The 22,611-nt window shown below is 36.1% G+C and overlaps 1 protein-coding gene across 2 annotated transcripts in view; it reads left to right on the forward strand.

Moving 5' to 3' along the window:
• Positions 1–22,611, forward strand: part of TINAG (tubulointerstitial nephritis antigen) — an 85,182-nt gene that overhangs the window by 43,479 nt on the left and 19,092 nt on the right. For both annotated transcript variants that reach the window (XM_061195173.1, XM_061195174.1), the window contains exon 9: positions 4,441–4,564. In XM_061195173.1, coding sequence (XP_061051156.1) covers positions 4,441–4,564 — 124 coding nt within the window. The remainder of the gene's footprint in view (positions 1–4,440; positions 4,565–22,611) is intronic.

A 22,611-nucleotide genomic window follows, 5' to 3' on the forward strand; every position in this document is an offset into this window, starting at 1 on the left:
AAAACAAACCCCAAACAATTAAGAAAATTGTAATAGGAACATACATATAGATAATAACCTTGAATGTAAATGGATTAAATGTCCCAACCAAAAGACACAGACTGGCTGAAGGGATACAAAAACAAAACCCATACATATGCTGTCTACAAGAGACCCACTGCAGACCTAGGGATACATACAGACTGAAAGTGAAGGGATGGAAAAAATATTCCATGCAAATGGAAATCAAAAGAAAGCTGGAGTAGTAATACTCATATCAGATAAAATAGACTTTAAAATAAAGACTGTTACAAGAGATAAGGCGGGACACTACATAATGATCAAAGGATCAATCCAAGAAGAATATATAACAACTATAAATATTTATGCACCCAACATAGGAGCACCCCAATACATAAGGCAAATGCTAACAACCATGAAAGAAGAAATCGACAGCAACACAATAATAGGGGACATTAACACCCCACTTACACCAATGGACAGATCATCCAAACAGAAAATAAATAAGGAAACACAAACTTTAAATGACACAATAGACCAGATAGAACTAATAGATATTTAAAGAATATTCCACCCAAAAGTGGCAGAATACACTTTCCTCTCAAGTGCACATGGGACATTCTCCAAGATAGATCACATCTTGGGTCAAAAATCAAGCCTCAGAAAATTTAAGAAAATTGAAATCATATCAAGCATCTTTTCTGACCACAACTTTATGAGATTGGAAATCAATTGCAGGAAAAAACTGTAAAAAACACAAATACATGGAGGCTAAATAGTGCACTACTAAATAACCAAGAGATAACTGAGGAAATCAAAGAAGAAATTTTAAAAATACATAGAAACAAATGACAATGACAACATGATGACCCAAAACCTATGGGATGCAGCAAAAGCAGTTCTATGAGGGAAGTTTATAGCAATTCAATCTCACCTCAAGAAACAAGAAAAATCACAAATAAACAATGTAACCCTACACTTAAAACAACTAGGGAAAGAAGAACAAAGAAAACCCAAAGTCAATAGAAGGAAAGAATAAAGATCAGAGCAAAAATAAATGAAATAGAAATGAAGAAAACAATAGCAAAGATCAATAAAACTAAAAGCTGGTTCTTTGAGAAGATAAACAAAACTGATAGGCCCTCAGCCAGACTCATTAAGAAAAAAAGGGAGAGGATGCAAATCAATAAAATTAGAAATGAAAAAGGGGAAATCACTACTGACACTGTAGATATACAGAGGATTATAAGAGACTACTATAAACAACTGTATGCCAATAAAATGGACAACCATGGAGAAATGGACAAGTTCTTGGAAAGGTACAATTTTCCGAGACTGAACCAGGAAGAATTAGAAAATATAAACAGACCAATAACAAGTAATGAAATTGAAACCATAATTAAAAATCTTCCAACAAACAAAAGTCCAGGACCAGATGGCTTCACAGGCAAATTCTATCAAACATTTAGAGACAAGCTAACAATGACACTTCTCAAACTCTTCCAAAAAATTGCAGAGGGAGAAACACTCCCAAATTCATTCAATGAAGCCACCATCACCCTGACACCAAAACCAGAAGAAGATATCACAAAAAAGAAAATTATAGACCAATATCACTGATGAACATAGATGCAAAAATCCTCAACAAAATACTAGCAAACAGAATCCAACAGCACATTAAAAGGATCATACACCATGATCAAGTGGGATTTATCCCAGGGATGCAAGGATTCTTCAATATACACAAATCAATCAATGTGATACACCACATTAACAAATTAAGGAATAAAAACAATATGATCATCTCAGTAGATGCAGAAAAAGCTTTTGACAAAATTCAATACCATTTATGATAAAAACTCTCTAGAAAATGAGCATAGAGGGAACCTACCTCAACATAATAAAGGCCATATATGGCAAACCCACAGTGAGCATCATACTCAATGGTGAAAAACTGAAAGTATTTCCACTAGGATCAGGAACAAGACAAGGATGTCCACTCTCACCACTATCATTCAACATAGTTGGAAGTCCTAGCCACGGCAATCAGAGAAGAAAAAGAAATAAAAGGAATACAAATTGGAAAAGAGGAAGCAAAACTGTCACTATTTGCTGATGACATGATACTATACAGAGAAAATCCTAAAGATGCCCCCAGAAAACTGCTAGAACTAATCAATGAATTTGGTAAGGTTGCAGGATACAAAATTAATGCACAGAAATCTCTGCCATTCCTACACACCAACAATGAAAAATCAGAAAGAGAAATTAAGGAAACACTCCCATTTACCATTGCAACAGAAAGAATAAAACCCATGAATAAACCTGCCTAAGGAGGTGAAAGACTTGTACTCAGAAAACTATGAAACACTAATGAAAGAAATCAAAGATGACATAAACAGATGAAGAAATATACCATGTTCTTGGATTGGAGGAATCAATATTGTGAAAATGACTATACTACCCAAAGCAATCTACAGATTCAATGCAATCCCTATCAAACTACCAATGGCATTCTTCACAGAATTAGGACAAAAAATCTTACAATTCGTATGGAAACAGAAAAGACCCCGAATTGCCAAAGCAATCTTGAGAAAGAAAAATGGAGCTGGAGGAATCAGGTTCCCTGACTTCAAACTATACCACAAAGCTACAGTAATCAAGACAATATGGTACTGGCCTAAAAACAGAAATATAGATCAATGGTACAGGATAGACTGCCCAGAGGTAAACCCACGCACATATGGACACCTAATTTATGACAAAGGAGGCAAGAACATACAATGCAGAAAAGACAACCTCTTCAATAAGTGGTGCTGGGAAAACTGGACAGCTACATGAAAAAGAATGAAATTAGAACACTACCTAACACCATACACAAAAATAAACTCCAAATGGATTAAGACTTAAATGTAAGATCAGACACTATAAAACTTTTAGAAGAAAACATAGGAAAAACACTCTTTGACATAAACCACAGCAAGATCTTTTTTGACCCACCTCCTAGAGTAACGGAAATAAAAACAAAAATAAACAAATGGAACTTAATTAAACTTAAAAGCTTTTGCACAGCAAAGGAAACCATAAACAAGACAAAAAGACAACCCTCAGAATGGGAGAAAATATTTGCAAATGAGGCAACTGACAAAGGATTAATCTCCAAAATATACAAACAGCTCATGGAGCTCAATATCAAAAAACCAAACAATCCAGTTAAAAAGTGGGCAGAAGACTTACATAGACATTTCACCAAGGAAGACATACAGATGGCCATGAGGCACATGAAAAGATGCTCAGCATCACTAATTATTAGAGAAATGCAAATCAAAACTAAAATGAGATATCATCTCACACCAGTCAGAATGGCCATTATCAAAAAAACTAGAAAGAATAAATGCTGGAATGAGTGTGGTGAAAAGGGAACCCTCCTACACTGTTAGTGGGAATGTAAATTGATACAACCACTATGGAAAACAATATGGGGGTTCCTTAAAAAACTAAAAACAGAACTACCATATGACCAGCAATCTCACTGCTGGGTATATACCCTGAGAAAACCATAATTCAAAAGGAGACATGCACCACAATGTTCATTGCAGCACTATTTACAATGGCCAAGACATGGAGCCAACCTAGACGTCCATCAACAGATGAATGGATGAGAAAGATGTGGCACATATATACAAAGGAATATTACTCAGCCATAAAAAGAAATGAAACTGAGTTATTTGTAGTGAGGTAGATGGACCTAGAGTCTGTCATACAAAGTGAAGTAAGTCAGAAAGAGAAAAATGAATACCGTATGCTAATGCATATATATGGAATCTAAAAAAAAAAAAATGGTACTGATGAACCTAGTTTCAGGACAGGGACAAAGAGGTAGACATAGAGAATGGACTTGATGACATGGGGTGGGAGGGCAAAGCTGGGGTGAAGTGAGAGTAGCATCGACATATATACACTACCAAATATAAAATAGTTGGCTGGTGGGAAGTAGCAGCATAGCACAGGGAGATCAGCTCAGTGCTTTGCCATGACTTAGAGGGGTGGGATAGGGAGGATGGGAGGGAGGGTCTAGAGGGAGGGCATATGGGGACATGTATATGTATATGGCTGATTCACTTTTTTGTGCAACAGAAACTAACACGGTATTGTGAAGCAATTATACTCCAATAAAGATCTATTAAAAAAATAGATGGCATTCTAAATGTATAATGTGACTTTAAGTAATATTCTAAGTAGCTAAAAGTTATTTTTATAAGAGAACAAGAAAATATTGCAGCCAATTAAGTAGGAAAGAAAATTAGGCTGAATTGCAAAATTCCTTCTTAGATTCTACCCCTGGCAATTTTCTCATTGACTGTTCTGTGAAAATTTCTGGAAGTGTTTAAAGATAATAGTTTAAAACTGTGTCATTTATCCTGTTGTGTTATATTTTAGCCATAATGCAAGTCCATGAGGATTTCTTCAATTATAAGACAGGGATATATAGACATGTTACAAGCACAAATGAAGAATCAGAAAAATATCGAAAGCTTCGTACACATGCAGTCAAACTCACTGGGTAAGTCACTTTCTTAAAAATCTTCATTGAATGCTTTTGGAAAATAAAACTGAAAATAAGAGTATGTAGTGTGCATTTAGGTGCTGGAATTCCTCTTGGTATGAGAGATTCTCATACAAATTAAAAATTATAAAAGCATTGACATTAGTTAGTCAGTATTTTAAAGTCTGGTGAAAAAGTAACTCAATATTTTGGGAAAGGTAATTCTGTCTCTCACTTACTTGGGAATCCATCCTAAGAATCTGTTCTATGGGCAAGGGACATTGATTATTGGAATAGATTCTGCATATGGAATAATCGAGGAAAGGGTACAAAACCACGGTGTATCACGATTTGGGGAGAAGGTTTTGGATGGAATAACAAATGGTAGAGATTAAGCAAGAAGAGACGGTAGGGTCACCTTTCATTCGATGTAAGATTATTTTTTATATTTATGTGAGAATTGTAGAAATGAAATTTATCAAATTTGTGAGTCAAATACATTCAGCTCTGCAAGAGCAAGAAAGAGGTTCAAAATTTGGTTGCATTTCAAGAGTAAGTCATCTCACAAATAGACCCTACTCAGAGAGTGTGGTCTTTGGGGACCACTTTTTCAATCTCATTCTGACGCTGCCTAGTCTCCAAGCTCTTTCTCATGTCTCATTCCACTTCAGATGAAATGCTTACTGTCCCACTCTTCAGGTGATGATCTCAAAATTTCTCCTTTTATCTTGAATAACCAATAATTTGACCTTGTGCTCTTACCTTGCATTGTATTTCACCAAAGAAATTCAAGCAATCAGAAAACAGCTCCCAGCATCACACACTCTTCCCATAAGTACTCCTCCCTTTCTTCCCACTTTTCACGGAGTTGAACCTTCTCTGATCCTATCTAAACCCCTCTTGCTATAGTGTAGACCTCAACCTCTCTCCATATTCAAGAATATTCAGAGGCAATTTTCCCGTTTTCTTCTCTGTAATCAATTTTATTTTTCCCACCATACAAACGTTCCATTATTTCTCAGATATTATGAAAAACAAAACAACAAAAAAACTTTCTCTCATCTTCACTTCCTCTACATTCCATTTATGTTCTTTCCATACAGTAAATTCTTAGCGAGACTCGTCTGTACTCACTTTCTTCACTTCTTCTCTGCCCATTTTTTCTTAAACCTCTCCAATCACTTTTTTTACTTCCTTCCTCCTCTTCACAACAATATCTGGGTCAAGGTTCTCAGCGACGTCCCCATTGTTATATTCATCTGTTAGAATACAGACCTACTTGTCCCCTCTTTCTGGATTTTCCTTACTGCCGTGACTTTTCAAGGTTCTTTGCTCTTCCTTTTCCTTTTTCTGTACTTCCATACTTCATACTGGAGAGCCCCAGACTGAGGTCTTAGTCCCTTCTCCCCTCACTTATTCCCTGAATAAGTCATTGGTCTCTGAGCTCATCCTGGCTTTGAGTCCCATCGAACCCTGACACTGGCTGAATTTATATCTCCAGCCCAGATCTGATCCTGACCTCCAGACTCATCCATTCCACGGCCTCCTGGACACCTCCACCTGGGTACCTAATGGATGGCTCACATTCAGTGCTTCCAAAACGGAACCCCTGATCTCTCCCCTTACACTTGCTACACAGCATCTACCGTCTCCTTCTTAGCTGATGACCATATCATCCTTCCATGTGCTCTCACTGGAAACCTTAGAATCATCCTCTATTCTCCTTGCCACTCACTTTTAAGATGTCAGAAACTCCGCTGGTTCTTTTAACTTATATCCAGAATCTAACCACTTTTCACCATCTAAATTATCTCCACCCTTGCCTGAACCACCATTACCCATCATTTTGTACATGGGTTACTGGAAAAGCTTCTAACAGCTCCTCTTGCATTTAAGTTTGCCCTGGACAGTCTATTCTCAACAGAGAAATCCGTGTGTTCTTTTAGAGCATTAATCAGATTTCATCACTCCTTTGCTCAGAACCCTACAATAGAAAGTTAGAAAGTGATCTGATCTCAATTTCTGTTCACCTGTACCTTGTTCTTCCTGATCTCCTGCTCCATTATGTTTCAGACACCCACACCCAGAGTCTTTCCCTGTGCCTACACTGCTCCTTTATCAGACATCTGATTCCTTAGTGTCTGTGTCTCCATCTAGTCTTTGCACAGATCTCATCTTCTCAACGTGGCATCCCTGACTGTCCTATTTAATACTGCCACCTGCCCTCTGCTTCAGCACCTCTGATCCCCCTCACCTGATTTATTTAAAATTGTTTCCATAACAATGATCGCTTTCTAACATACTAATTTAATTAGCTTTTGATGATTGTGTATTGTTTGTCTCCCTTACTAGAAGGAAGCTCCGTGAGAGCAGGTGTCTATCTTATTGGCTGAAGTAGCCAAAGCATACAATGCTGGTCCTTCATAAACCTCATGCTTTTTCTTTTCAAATAATGAATTTGTTTTAGCATACTCTATACTAGTTCTAGCCTGATACTCATCTTTCAATGAGGCAGCTGCTCAGCTTCGATTGGTTTGTAATTCTTGGACCCATGCTCATCTGATCAACTCTGCCCCTATTTCTCAGCCCAGAGAGTTTTGTGGGACTCACAATAAATGCCCTCCAGCGGTCTTTGCTGCCATGTGCTACCCTTTGCCTTTCCTTTTTGCTTCACCTTCATCTTTCAACCATTGCCCCTGGTGGCTTGGCCAAGACTTGGGCAGCCCAGTGGGCTCCCAGTGTGACTTCTTCTTCAGCTGATGCCCTCAGGGTGGGATGGGGAGGGACTGACAGTCTGATCACCTAGCCTTGCTCATGGCCCTTGTTGTAAACAGCTTCAGGGAGTAGTTCTGGATTGTCTTACATACTTTTAAAGGGAAAAAATTCCTATTCAGGTCTAGAGGGGGAGGGAGAGTGTTGTGGTGAGTCTTGTTTTCAGAATCTACTTTTGCTTTGATACAGAACAAAATGTGTTTTTTCCCATTATTCCTCAAAGTTGTTTTTTTTGGGGGGGGGGTGGATTGTGGTTGTTTGCCTGGTTTACTAAGATAGAAGGAAGGTACTACTGAGGTTTTAAAACTTGTTTTATTTTATTTTGTTTTCCCCTTCTTAGCTGTTCAGTGACTTTTCAGGAAGGCAAATGGAATAAAAATGCCTTTATACTGCCACTGGAACTGGGAATTCAGTTCCGCCTGAGTTCTGTTTCCCTTCAGTTTGAAAGTCCTATTTCTTCTAAACCTCTCCTTCCTATGTATGTTTCATTATCAATTTTTGTTTTCTCTAGTAATATCCATGATTTGGAAAAAATTTTTCCCACACACTTGGTGATTGAAATAATTTTTCCTATCATTCAGAGAACTCTGGAAATGGCAACATTGATGTGGTGCCTTCCTTGATTTATCAGAACTGATCCTTTATCATCTCTATCATGTATTTAAACATGCCGGTCATGTTTTCTTCATTCTACTTCTAAAGTTATTCATGCTGAGGTTGAACAAGATATGAATGTGTTTCTATTTAATCACTCTGCACTGCTTGTATATTTTCTGTGTACAGTGTGTCAGTTGCAGTAATGTGTTCACTTTTATAAACTCCTAGAAGATTGAGACATTTATAAATTTACCTCACATGTGTGATAATTAACAAGGCTAATTCTACTAGTAGGCAAGCAACTTCTGGAGAATTTATTTATTTTTCAGAAATATTTTAGGTCCCCTAGGCATTGTTAAATGCCCTGGAGCAGTAAATTTTAATTCATTTCTCTATTAGTAATTCCTGATTTGGTAATTACTGTATTCAGAAAATTAATGCATCAGTGAATTAGAGAGGAATCAAATAGCCCAAGTAAGTTAATGTTCCTTATCGGAGAGCTTAATGTACTTCATAGAAGTACTTTACAAATTTATCGCAACAAATTCTATTTGCTGTCCATTCTGTTAAAGGCAAAGCTATTAGATTTAACTTATTTGAACAAATAAATTTAAACTTCTATTGAATGCTCATCACTGGGGAATACAAGGAGGATTAATACATAGTCCTACACTTAAGGAGTTTAGGGAATAAGGTAGAGACATTCACAACTGCTTCTGGCATATATTTCCATACATATAGGGCTTTACATATATAAAACACAGAATAATGATAGGTAGATAAACATTTGTAATGCCTTTCTTTGTTCCTCATAATTTTAGTTCACTCCTCTCTCTTCTCTTTCCACAACCTCTGTCTACCCCCGTTATGGATACTGAAGTCATAAAAGCATTTAATTGAATTAAAAATGCCAGATGTTTTGAAACATGGCATTATTTTATATACCAATAATAAGAATAAAATATTACCAATTATACTAAACAAATCCATTGATTGTTAGATTGATTTCAATTTTCGAGATGCTAAAATGTGGGGAAAAAAGAGTGTCACATGATATATAAGATTTTCATCGTGGCCAATGTTCTTTATGTTATGGTTCTATTCCACATCTCTTTATACATTGCAGTTCATCTTATGTCCCTGTCCACCAAAGGTTCTGAGCTTTCTTGAAACCCTCACTCGGAAGTTTATAAAGCAGTGCATTAAAGCCATTTACTTTTGCATATGATTCCAGGAATCACCACTACGACTTAAATGGAAAAAAAAAAAAAAAAACTAGCAGTCAGACATTTTAGAAAATTAAGGGAAATAATGGGGATAAATCACTGTCAATCCTGCTTGTATGACAGAATTTTATTGAGGATAGAGTATATCTTTACAGAAGAGAACAATAAAATCATTTTAGGACATATTTTTGCCATCATTCAATAACATTTTATGTGAAAGTTTATTTATTCAGCAAACATTTATTGAGTACCTCTATCTTCCAGATGTTGTTTTAGAAGCTAGGGATACATCAGGAAACAAAATAGACACAGATCCTGATCTTCATCAAATTTATATTCTACAAATTGACATATAGCTGTTAGGCAAATACAATTGTATTTTATAAAAGGCCAGAGTTTTGGTGCTAAAGTTTGTTGAGTGTGTGTGTCTGGTGTCAACAATATCAAATTTTTAATGCATAAATATTGAGTAGTGACTCAGAGAGAGAGAAGACAAACAACTGGGAAATGGAGGCCAAAAGGAAAGTAAACATTAAAACAGTCTGAGAAGAACAGAGGAAAGAATAACAAAAATGTTTTCAAGTAGATTGTTAATGAGAATTGCAGTTTTTTAAATTAAACTGAACACCCCAAAATAAATTTAAAATGTTGCAAAGTGATAGAAATTGGGCATGCTTCCAATAAATGACTGTGAAGACATTTATTTGGTTTGAGTTAATCATTAAGAATTCAAGTCAGAGATTTCTGTAAACTGTGATGCAAATCCATTGTGACTTAAAATTGGGCACAGATAGAATGAATTATATATTTCTGTTTTCTATATATTCAACAAATATTAAAAGAAAACCCATGTTGTTCCTGGTGCTGTGCTGAGTAGTAGGCATGATGAGGAAAAAAAAAAGTCCTTGCTGTCACAGTGCAACTAGATATTAACCCAAAACACACAAAAATGTAAAGTTATGCCACATTTCATAAAGGCAGGGTAGAAAGTGGTAAGAGGATGTTTAATACTTGATCTAGGGACTTCCCTGGTGGTGCAGTGGATAAGACTCTGCGCTCCCAATGCAGGGGACCCAGGTTTGATCCCTGGTCAGGAAACTAGATCCCACATGCATGCGGCAACTGAGTTCACATGCCACAACCAAGGAGCCCATGTGCTGCAACTAAGGAGCCCGCCTAACGCAACTAAGACCTGGTGCAACCAAATAAATATAAATAAATAAATAAAAGAAAAAAAGTACTTGATCTAGACTTGAGGATCCAACAAATGTCCTTGAGGAAGAAAAGTATGAGCTGAGATTTATAGGTTGTTTAGCAGCAGGCAAAGGAAGCAGCTTGTGTAAAGGCCCTGTGGTCAGAAGGATACAAAACACTATATGAATGCTGTGTTTGCTGAATCTTGGAAGGCAAGGACGTGTAGACCAGTTTACAGAATTTAGTCAAGGATGTTAAGTATTTCATTAAGGATCTTAAGAGCAAAGGGAAGTCACTGAAGAGATTTAAATAGGAAAGTGTCATGATCTTTCTTTGTATTTTTTAAAAGATTGCTTTAACTATAAAGAATGTGATATAAAAGGCAAATGGTGGTAATTCTAGTAAAAGACAACAGCCTGGAGCTGGTAAGATAGTGAAAGAGTTGGGGAGATATGGGTGGATCAAGAAATATTTAAAGAGAAAAGCTGGAAGAAGGGATATGGATTTGGAATCGAGGTGGACAACAAAGTGGAGAAGGCATTCACTATTGGGTCTGGTAATTTCAAGATGTCTTTGAGACATAAAAATGCAGATAGATGTCAGAGAAGACAGGTAGATATACTGATCTCAAGGTCATAGTAGAGACAAGGGTTGAAGATGGATGGTACTGAACAGAATAAGAAAAAATGAAAGACTGATTGAGGTTAAGCCATGGGAAAATCCAGTATTTCATGACTGGCTAGAAAATGATGAGTCTACAAAAAGAAGGAGAGTCCAGTGAGGTTTTTTTTTTATTTTTATTTTTATTTATTTATTTTTAAATTTTATTTATCTATTTTTTTATACAGCAGGTTCTTATTAGTTATCTATTTTATACATATTAGTGTATATATGTCAATCCCAATCTCCCAATTCATCCCCAAAGTGGCTAGTGTAAGATTTCGAGAAAACTGGGAAACTGTAAGGTTGGGATCCAGAGTCTGTGAAGACATTGGTCTTAGAGAAAGACTGAGTTACAAGTCTATTTTATCAGGAGAGAAGGAAGAGAGGAGGTTAAATGAAACTTTTAGCATTTAAGGTAGTGGTAGGTTGAGGAAAATTCCTATCAGATTGCTTCTTTTTTTTAATCTCCAGGAAGCAGGAGGTAAGGTTATCTGTAGAGGGAAGAGGTGGTGGGAGGACACATGATCAGAAATTTGAGAGTAGAGGTGGTTTGCAATCGTCCTCTGGATGTTTAGGTGAGGGAGTTGCCCCAGGAACCTACCTACAGGAATTGCCTCGTGTTGCTAATGGTACCATTCTGCCCTCTTGTATGTGCTTTCTTCAGTTGTAGTCAGCCACTTGGGTGGATGCAAAGAGAAGTGGGTAGTTGAGTTCATCCAAGATGGACAGTTTTCCAGATGGGTGCAATGAGGAGTCAGAAAAACAAGGGGTTTAGGGTATGAGTATTGACCTAAGTGTTGCGAAGATGGTGAAAGCTTAATAAACCTGATGAAAAGAGAGAGTTGATGGATTCAAAGAAAATAGAAAAATCACTGGACTAGAGACCATGGTGATTCTAATCTCCATGATTTTTATGATTGTCTAACTTATTTTTCTTACCTTTTAGATTTTTAATCTTTTTATTGTTTATGAGAGAAAAGTCATCATGTAATAATGAGGTAATATTTTACAGATTATGAATACAGTGGTAGAGAGTGACTAAGTCATAATTTTATATGTTAGTGCCTAATTATCTTGTAGTATTCATTGTCTGCTTTTAGATCCTAAATGTTTGATACCTGTCTGTCTATATATCATCTATCTATCTATATCTATCTATCTATCATCTATCTATCTATCCATTTAAAGATAGTTGCCCCCAAGAGACTATAAAAATAATGCTTTGTCTTGTAATAACCTATGATGGAAGAGAATTAAAAAAAGAATATATATAAGTGGCCATCAACAGAGGAATAGATAAAGATGATGTGGTACATATATACAAAGGAATATTAGCCATAAAAAAGAACAAAATAATGCCATCTTCAGCAACAAATGAACCTAGAGATTGCCATACTGAGTGAAGTAAGTCAGACACAGACAAATATCATATGATATCACTTATATGTGGAATCTAAAAAAAGGGTACAAATGAACTTATTTACAAAATAGAAGTAGAGTTACAAATGCAGAAAACAAACTTATGGTTACCAGGGGACGGGAAGGAGGGATAAATTGGGAGATTGGGACTGACATATACACATTACCATATATAAAATAGATAATTAATAAGAACCTGCTGTATATGTACAGCATTCTCTGTAATGGCCTATGTGGGAAAAGAATCTAAAAAAAAAAAGAAGAGTGGATATATGTATATGTATAATTGATTCACTTTGCTGTACACCTGAAACTAACACAACATGGTAAATCAATACACCAATAAAAATTTAAAAAAATATTTTAGGCTTGGCAAGGCATAAATTCCTGCTGCAGATAAACTCTGTCATTAGAACTCCAGAGAAGCCACAGATAATAAGTAAATGAATTAGATGTGGCCAAGTCCCAGTAAAACTTTATTTATAAAAATAAGTGGCCACTCTAGGCACACAGTTTGTCAAAAACTGATACAAAATCAATCATAGCTCTTCTTAGTTACTAGTAAGTAGCATAAAATCAGGAAAATGACTTACAACTGTGAATATTGTACTTTTTTTTTATAAATATTATCTGATTTTGTTTGCTTGTAGGTTTTTTATTTCTCTTGTTTGCTTTTGTTCTTCATGTATTGTAGTGAAATAATGTTAAACAAAAAAGATTAGAATGAGTTTCACATTCTGGTTTTTCTACTTATTAAATTTGGTTTGAATAATGTAAAAAAAGAATTTATATATTTATATATGTGTGTGCAACTGAATCACTTTACTGTACTAACACAACATTGTAAATCAACTATATTTCAATAAAAATTTAAAAAATAATGTTTGAGTTCAATTTCTCATATATTTCCCCCATATTGTCTAAACATATAAACAGCAAGGACTCCAGGAGCATAAATCATTATTTAGTGAGATTACAAATTATTTAACATAGCTTTATTGGGGCCACCCCTTGTTTTTCCCCATTCATCTTTTTTTCCTTCTTCTTTTCTGAATAACCACTGAATGGTAAGCCTGAAATTTCATGCTATGTTATGTTTAACCCTTCACAAATTGATAAGTTCTAAGCAGAAGTTTTAATTAGAGGTTTTTAATGCATGGTGAAGTCCAAGACAGTAGAATGAACCTTTCAACTACACTTATTTAGAAAATGAAAATAAATATGTGATAATTAGTATAGGCAATGCAAAAACATTTAATTTGGATCTTGGGGTGCACTGCTTTGAATAACACTAGCTGCTGCAATAAATAAACTCAAAATATTTAATAATTCAAATATCTTAATAAAAGTTTACTTCTTATTCATATACTAGTTCAAGATGGGAGATCCTAGATTTGGGGTCATTTTCTTCCATGTGGTTTCAGGGACTCCAAGCTCTTTCTACCTTGTTGCTCTGCAGTCTCTTAGGTTCACATGTTTTGATTTTATTCTGCCTCTGGAAAATGAAGAAGAGCATGAGGAGGGCTTCTTAAATTAACTTTTTTTAAAGCCTTGACTCAGAAATGGCACTTACCAGTCCTTTCACATTCATTTGGCTAAAACTCATTCACATGCCTCTACCCAGCTGCAAATGAGGCTGGGAAGTATAAAAGATTTGGCAGTGACATTATAACATGAGAACAAATAGAGCTATAGTTTGGAGCAGAATTCCAAATTTGCAAAAATTTTAAAGAAAAAAAAAAAAAAAACAGAGACACAAATTTGAGTTTGTGGAGAGCTGACTTGATCTGCATCTCCCTCTGTGATTGTGTTCAGTTTTTAGAGAATCTTCATTGGGAAATTCTAAGAATTACTGCTTTACAAGATTGAATCAATTAATAAATGCATTTGGTACCAACTATATCCATAATCACTGAAGTAGCACTGTCACACAATCCTCCTGTTCAAAAAATCTTATAAGATGGGAATTATTATTCCATTTTACTAGAAATAAGAGACAGTGTTTTAGAAAACTTTTTAAGTTCTTCTGACTTCAAAATAACTATTTTAACCATACTACATTTCTATATAAATATTATATCTATAACATATACATACACACACACACATATATATATATAGGAACAAGGAAGGTCCAGTGTCAAGATTCACTCAATGTTTATTTATCACCTAGGTTTTCTCAAGAAACTGCTGTATTTTTTCTTTTAGTAAAAGTGTCCTTAGGGTAAAAATAACTATATCCTTTTTTTCCTATCTAAAATTTCTATTCTCACTTGCTTTGACTACACATCTTTAATCTGTACATAAAGACCTTTGCCTAATTTTTCAATAAGAAACTTTTTTTTCGGTATGTAATATGCGTCAGTCAGGTAGTGTGCTAGACATTAAGAATACCAAAAATATCCTGCTCCTGTTTTCAAGCAAGTGGGAGAGAGAGATAGAAAGGGAGAGAGAAAGAGAGAGAGAGAGAAGAGAGGCAAAGAAGGAGACAGAGCGAGAGAGAGAGGAGCAAACAGTGCTGATGCACAGTGTCTTAAGCGTGGAGATGGAAATAGGTTAGGAATTTAAATTGAGTAGTGAGGGTGTGAGTCATATAGAAAGGCACATAACTCCAATTCTGGGGCCAGAGAAGACTTGTGGGAAGAGGTAGCACCTGCCGTGGAGGTGAGTAAAGCAGGTAGGAATTATTAAAGGTACATGGCAAGAGAAGAGCATGGCCCAGGAAAAGTGAGCAGCAAATGGACAGTCTCACAGTGAGAGAGAATATGACCTACTTAAGAAATTGGAAAGGGTAAATGGGTTGAGTGTAGAGCAAGGAGGAATCCAGTGAAAACTGAGACTAAGAGGTAGCCCAGTCTCAGGGTATTCTGCTAGTAATGATAACTTACTAACCTGTCCTGGGGCTTCACCTGGTCTGACTGCTTCAGCATCTCTGGGTTTGTCCTCGCCCCCTGTCCTCCATCATCTCTGTATGAATTTATATGCCTTTGCAACAACATTGTTTGGTTTACAGTGAAAGTTCCAAGTGTCCAGGTGGCATTTCTCTGCCCCCTATTCTGTGATGTTCAGTTCAGTTCAGTCTCCTAGTTCTGGGTCATTCTACTTTGAGATGTGGGTAAATCTGAGAGTAGAAACTGTCATCAAATAATAGAAATGGGATTTCAATAGACTAGATCCACTGTACAGTTTCTGCTATAAAGCTAGTAGCACAAACTGAATAACATTCAAAAAGGAAAAGTAATCTTTCTTCCCCTGACACATTGTGGCAGACCTGAGCTCTGGGAAACCATGTTCATACACTGGCCTGGCCTGGAAGTGTTTTTGATCTAGTAGTGAGAACAGCCCTGTAAACATACAATGTGAGAGGAGGTGAGCTCAAGGTCTCTCTCCTCTGCCATCTTGACTGATCTACAAGAATTAAAACAAACAAAAACAAACAAACAAACAAAAAAACCCATGTAATGTCAGTGCATTGGCTTTGCACAGATGGAATCAAAGTGTTAGAGAGCATAGAGGAGGGGAACCTCACCTAAGAGCGTGCAGGTGCATTAGAGGACGTACAATCAGGACTAGAGTAGGAGATGACCCTGGAGTAAAGGTTACTAGCATGTTAATTAAGCCTTTGCATTTCCTCTACTGTGAACTCATTAATCTTGCCCTTTATTCGCTTTTCTAACAGAGTCTTCATTTTTAAGACTAAACCCCAGTTTATTGTTGGCTTCATAAATTTATTTTTAATGGTTTTGACCTGGGCAATACTTTAACTTTTATTCTAAATTTTTAAAGTTCTATTTCTAAAGTAATTAAGTCGAAGAGCTACCTGGAAGATATATGGGTGATGATGTGTGGTGATGATCTAATTTTTTCCTCCAGACTCTGAGCTAAAAGCACCAAGACCACATAATGAATAATCCATTCCTTCCTTACTCTTTGAAATGCATTTTTTTTATAGCTTATTAAATTCTTACATAAATTTATTATGGTTTGACTCTGAGTGCCCTGTTCAAAATACACACAGTCTATCATTCAATTTCTACCACTTTATTTTAATATCACATGGTATTCACATTGCTGCATTGCTCTCATTTTTTCAATATTTATCTAGTTATTTTCCTAATGAGATTAAAACAAACTCAGAGCAACTTAATTGGAATGTGAATATTTTATTTATAAAGAAGATAACATAAACTTTCTTACTTTTTAAAGACTATTATTAAGTACCCTGCACTTATTTTTCTTTAGAGAAATGCTATTTTTCAAGGATTTCATTTTTATAAAACTTTTTTTCTCTTCCCTATATCCTAAGATTTCTATATCTTTCTTAAATGCAACTTTTAAATACGAAGCTATTTGACTGCTAAACTGTTATTTTATTTCACTTTCATTACCAGGTTGAGGTATTTTAGTAGTAAATACTATTAAAAATAAAAGAAGTATTAAAAGGATAATTTAATTAAATTGATTAAAGAATATACTACTTTTCAAACTTAAAATATCTTATCCATCTAAGATCTGTAAAGGACCCAGATTTTATCTACCCAATAACCTAATGTAGAAGAAGAGGGTATAGTGATAGAGATTTTCCAGAGATTCCCATGCTGTCTAGTTGCAGAATCGATGCTAAGCTCAAGCCACTTCAATACTAATCTTGTTTAGTAGACCCCTGGGACACAACACAGTGTTACGAGTATGTGTGTTGAAGTCAGACAGTCTATATCAAAAAGCTCTTGCTGCCATTTACTGAGATGTGTTTAGCCTTTTGTAACCTGGGGATAAAATGATGCTTGTGAGGAATAAATGGGATCATGCACACACAGTACTTGTATGCTTGATATATGGAAGCATTCAATAAATATTTACTGTTATTAGTAATAATATCAAAAAGTATGGCTTTCAGTTATTGGGAAAGTATACTTTATTTTCTTACTAAGATGAGTTTTAATGTCTGTGGATACTTAAGATTTGGGGGGCCTGTGTGATGGAGCTTTACTAGTCCCTGGTACAGGGTTATCTTTGAAATTCAGCTTAATACATTATTTTTGGTGATTCTGTTTTAAAAGCGAATACCTTCTGTGGTAGGTGTTGTCCTTAAAATTTCAAATATGATAGAATTTACAATGGAGGTTAGGTAAAGCGTATGCTTGTGAATTTCCTGACGTGTGGTGGTGTTGGGGGGACATCGGGAATAGGAAGTAGAGTGGCTTCTGACTTCTTTTGTCAGGAAGAAGTGTGGATTGGTTGTCCCTTGAAAGAGAGAGCACTTTCAGGATAATCACAGCATGTTTTTAGGAAGTATATAATACAAGCTTACCATGTTGGAATCTAGGATCAGGATTTTATCTTACGCTCCAGAAAACATAATCTACAGGACAATTCTGATGAATGAATGAACTGGAAGATTTTCTTAAAAGGCATGTTTTGTTATGGCGATTTATAATGTCTTCTCTGAACAGAAACATGTAGGATATGACGGACTCCTTCAATATGACCAAAGAGAAGGTAGGGCCAAGTCTATTTTACACTAAAAGGGGAAAGGTTGCAGAAAAAATAAATTTCACAGATGATGAATGAGTACTATTTGTGACACTAAGTGACAAATTTGATTTACTTTGATCCTCAAAATAAATGTATCAAATATTATTCTTTTCCATCCCCATGATTCTAATCATTAGGTTCATTACATTTTTGGATATAAACGAGTTGGTTGGATGTGATGAATGCAACCCTGATTGGAATATTGTTATCATGACCAAGCTGTTCTGCCTGCCCCACACTTTTTCATTTTAGTCCATCTTGTTAACCATCACCAGCTTTATCTTTCTATGGTTGCCTACAATCCTTCCCCTTCCAAACCTTTCATGACTCCTCTATGAAGACACAAAAGGTAAACCCTGGCATTATCTCTTTCTCTTCTCTCAGGTGTGCCCCTTTCTTCTTGGTATCTTCTGCAAATTACTCAAGGCTGATCATGCCCTTCCTCTTCACAGCTGGAAATGACTCCATCCATTTCTGCCTTCTCCTGGTCCTACTTTTTGTTGCTAATGTTATAGGTTGCTCCTTAGATACTAGTGGCAATTTAGTCACTTACCATACAATTTTGAACTGTTACTTAACCTCTTGGGGCTTTAGTTGCCTTATCTATGAAGCAAAGAAATTGGATTAGAGTCAGATTAATTTGGGGAACTGTATGGTCTTGACTATTCAACTCTGCCATTTGTAGGTATAGATAATATGTAGAAGAATGAGCTTGACTGTTCCATAACTGAGTCACTTTGCTGTACATCTGAAACTAACACAACATTGTAAATCAACTATACTTCAATTAAAAAAAAATAACAAACAAACAGGCTGTGGGCCAGATTTAGCCTGTGAGTCATATACTCCAACCCCTGAAGTCTCCTTTCAGTGCTAAGATTTTATAAGAAAATAGAAAGACATTTCTATTCCTAACATCAAAGGGCTGAAGTTTTCCCTCATGGTGTGTCATCATTAGATATTACCCTAGTTCTTTGTCATTGATGATGATGGATAGTTTTGGTCCTGCAATCTCTCCCCAGTACACTTCACATGGTGTGGACATCTTAACACATATTCTGGGATACTTCTCCCAGTTTCACAGCAGATCATTCTGACCAGAGCATAAACTGGGTACAACCTTGTCATCAATTTCCTCCTTAATCCTTTTTATAGGTCAAATTAAATGTGATAGTATACTCAGCAATCTTTTTGCTTCCTGAAATATTAAGAGAGGGTAGTGTAAGCAATATGTCAGCAGTTCAATAAACAGTGTTGTTTGGATGATTAATTAAATGAGGAGTGCACAATACACACAATCTTCTCTGACATTTTCATACAAAATAGTTATCTTTCAGAAATCTCCATCTACTTCTTCAATGAATGATAAAGTTTGTACCTCCTTGGCAGAATGCATCAATAAAAGTACCCAGTCTTAGATTCAGTGCACCCTGGCTTAATGTACATTTTGTTTCAGTAGAAAGTGAAGGGGAATGGGTAAGACCCTCATTTTATTTTGCTTTGCCATGCTGTCTATTTTCATTCATCTCTGATCTAGCATTAATTAGCACTTTGTGATGGCTCTTGTTATATTCAACACTGCCACACTCACCAAGCCTGAGTATTTTTTTGAATAAAGTTACTAAGTGTCTCTGCTAGAACACTCATAAGACCAAAAAAGCCTGTGTATCTCTGCTTCATTATTACTGCAGTTATCTTTCAAATCTTTGTGTTAAAGGGACCTAATCATCTATCTGCTGTCTCACCTTTAGAAGTGAAGTCCTATATCCAGAGTAGTCATATCATTGTTATTGACTTGAAACTCATCTGGTGGTTTCTTTATACTTGTATCCTATCTGACTTTCATTTCCTTAATAAGAAGGGTTGGAGTTTCATATCAGGCTCTCTTATGTATCTGTTCCCTGTTTTCCTCCAAAATTTCCTGTTCTAGTTGTCTGTACTGCATCAAGTTTCTTTACATGTCCACTGTTTAGAAACTTTGCTTTTTATCTGTCTGGATCTATATTCACTAATACGGAATTGGTCTGCCCAGAAAACATGAGTTTGAATTCCTCTTGTCAGTCTATTCGGTACATGCTGTGACCCCAGAAGTAACAGATCACCAGAAGCATTGCAACATTTTGATCTAGATGATTGGGCTACAGTGTAATATACATACCATCAATATAAAAGAATTGTTTTTCTTCTTGTAACTCCAAACTCTTAGCTGGAGGTGAGATCTGCTTTAAAGAAGTTGATTCCTAAGCAAATATGATCTTGACATGTGAGTTAGAAAACAATTGTTCTTGTCACAGAAGAATTCCTCACTCTGCAGAAAGTCTCTTTCACAATTATTTCTAATTATCAGCTTTCCTTGGTTCTTTCAGTGGTTTACCTGTCAGAAACCCTGAAAATCCATGAATTTAAAGGTTTATATGCAGAACCACTCAAAAGAAGATGAAACAACTCTGTAATTACAGTCTTGGCGATGATCAATCAACCTGGTCATCAGGAACACATCTCTCTATAGTGTGAAGTGTACCCCAAGATTTGCCACATTTGATGTACCTCCCTACTCATTCAACCTTGAAATCCTGCAGTTAACCTTGACTCCTTCTTCTTCCTTTCAGTCAAAATAAATTAGCCAATAAATTCCTCCCTTTTATCTCCAAAATAGCTCTCAAATCTGTGCCCTCCTTTTCATTCCCACTGCCAGTGTACTTGCTCAAAAAATATCTATGGAGGGTTGCCTGTGTGATAGTCACTATCCCAGATGTTGGAGACACAGCTGTTAAAAGAATCAACATTTGCTTGAGAGAGCTTACATTCTTATTCAGCATTTCATTATGTCTTGCTTTAATGAAAATATTCATCTTAAGCTTTCAATCTCCTCTCCCTTGGAATCTATTCCCATGCTAACACCAGAGTTGTCTCTGTGAAAAACTATCTGGATCATGTCACATCCCATATGTGGATGACTCTTTATCACCACTTTATAAATGCCAAGCTTGGTAGCCTTGAGTGCTCTTTACGGGCTGAGCCAAATCTGCTTTTCTAACTTTATTTCCAGCCACTCCCACCTCTGTTCTCCAGTCACACTGAACCAAGTGCTGCTCTAAGAATAGGCTGAGATGAGGTTTTCATGGCTCTCTTGTGACCTTGCACTTACTGTACCTACAATTCTACACTCCCATTTCCACCCGAAGAATTTCTACTCCACTCTGTGAAGGGAGTTGTCTTTGCCCTCCACAGTTAATTTCCTCATCTGTAACTCATAGAAAAATTGTGAAACATGCTTTTATAAAGGTAGCAATTATAGAATTCAAATTATTTTTATACTTGTTTGTGTTTTTATTTCCCAACGTCATTCCCATTACATTATCAGCTTCTTGAAGGCAGAAGATACATTTTCTTTGTACTAAAGAGTAGTTTGCTGAATAAAGGCAGAAATAAATGGATGAAGTACACAAGAGATGCTGTACTTTCATTATTAAAAGGGATACTTATAGGAATATCAATATTACTTTAAGAAAATTGTATATTCACTTTTCTCTTATTTACCATATCTAATACGACCACATTGTCTAAATTGACCTCAGTGGCAAAATCAACCAAAACCAAGGAAGAGAAAAAAAATTATCATTTAAAGTCTTATACAAAGTGCTTATTCAGTTTCAATGATTTTACTATCTAGGCAGAGCTTAAAATAGGGTTTTAAGAAGTCTAGTATTGTTTAGCACCGTTGTCTGAAAAGAACAACATCCTTTTCAAAGGGAATAACCTTAGCCATACAAAATCTTACATCATTCTTTAATGTTTACTTTGCAGAATTTATGGTATCTCCAAGAAAAACTTTTAATATTATGCAAAAGAGTAGTGTTTCCAGAACTACCTAAAAATGAGCATATAAGAATAATCCAGAAGGAAGAGCTTAAGTGATCATGTGCTTGAAGTGAGAGATGTAGCAATAGACCCAGTGTAGGAACCATCTCTCCTCAGGCATCATCAGGTAATACGGTAATGAGCTGCGAGCTGCCTGGAGTTTTCCAATACCAGCATTTCCCCAGGAGTCACTAAATTGTAAGGAAAAAGAGGCATTAATGGGTCTTAACAAATAGTGGAAATTATTTAATTTAATGAGGTAGAAAAAATGAAAAGAATAGTATAAGTTCATAGGCAGTTGAATCCCTCGAGGCAAGAACAGCTGCTATTAAGGTCTCTCCAGCTGGTGAACCTATAGTACAGTAGTTTTATTTTTTTTAATTAATTAATTAATTAATTATTTTTGGCTGTGTTGGGTCTTCGTTGCTGTGCGTGGGCTTTCTCTAGTTGCTGCGAGCGGGGTCTACTCTTCGTTGCGGTGGCTTCTCTTTTGCAGAGCACAGGCTCTAGAGCACAGGCTCAGTAGTTGTGGCGCACGCGCACGGGCTTAGTTGCTCTGCGGCATGTGGGATCTTTCCGGAACCAGAGATTGAACCCGTGTCCCCTGCATTGGCAGACGGATTCTTAACCACTGCGCCACCAGGGAAGTCCCTGTACAGTTGTTTTAGATGAACAAGGTTAAGGAAACAATCTCGGCAGAAAACGGCTAAGGTTCTGGTTCTTCTAAACAAATGTTTTTGAATAGTCCTAAATGAAGAGGTATAATGGAAGGAACTAAGTGTGTACATAGGCTTAGAG

This window comes from Eubalaena glacialis, chromosome 7, assembly GCF_028564815.1.
Source record: "Eubalaena glacialis isolate mEubGla1 chromosome 7, mEubGla1.1.hap2.+ XY, whole genome shotgun sequence".
Classification (NCBI taxonomy): Eukaryota; Metazoa; Chordata; class Mammalia; order Artiodactyla; family Balaenidae; genus Eubalaena; species Eubalaena glacialis.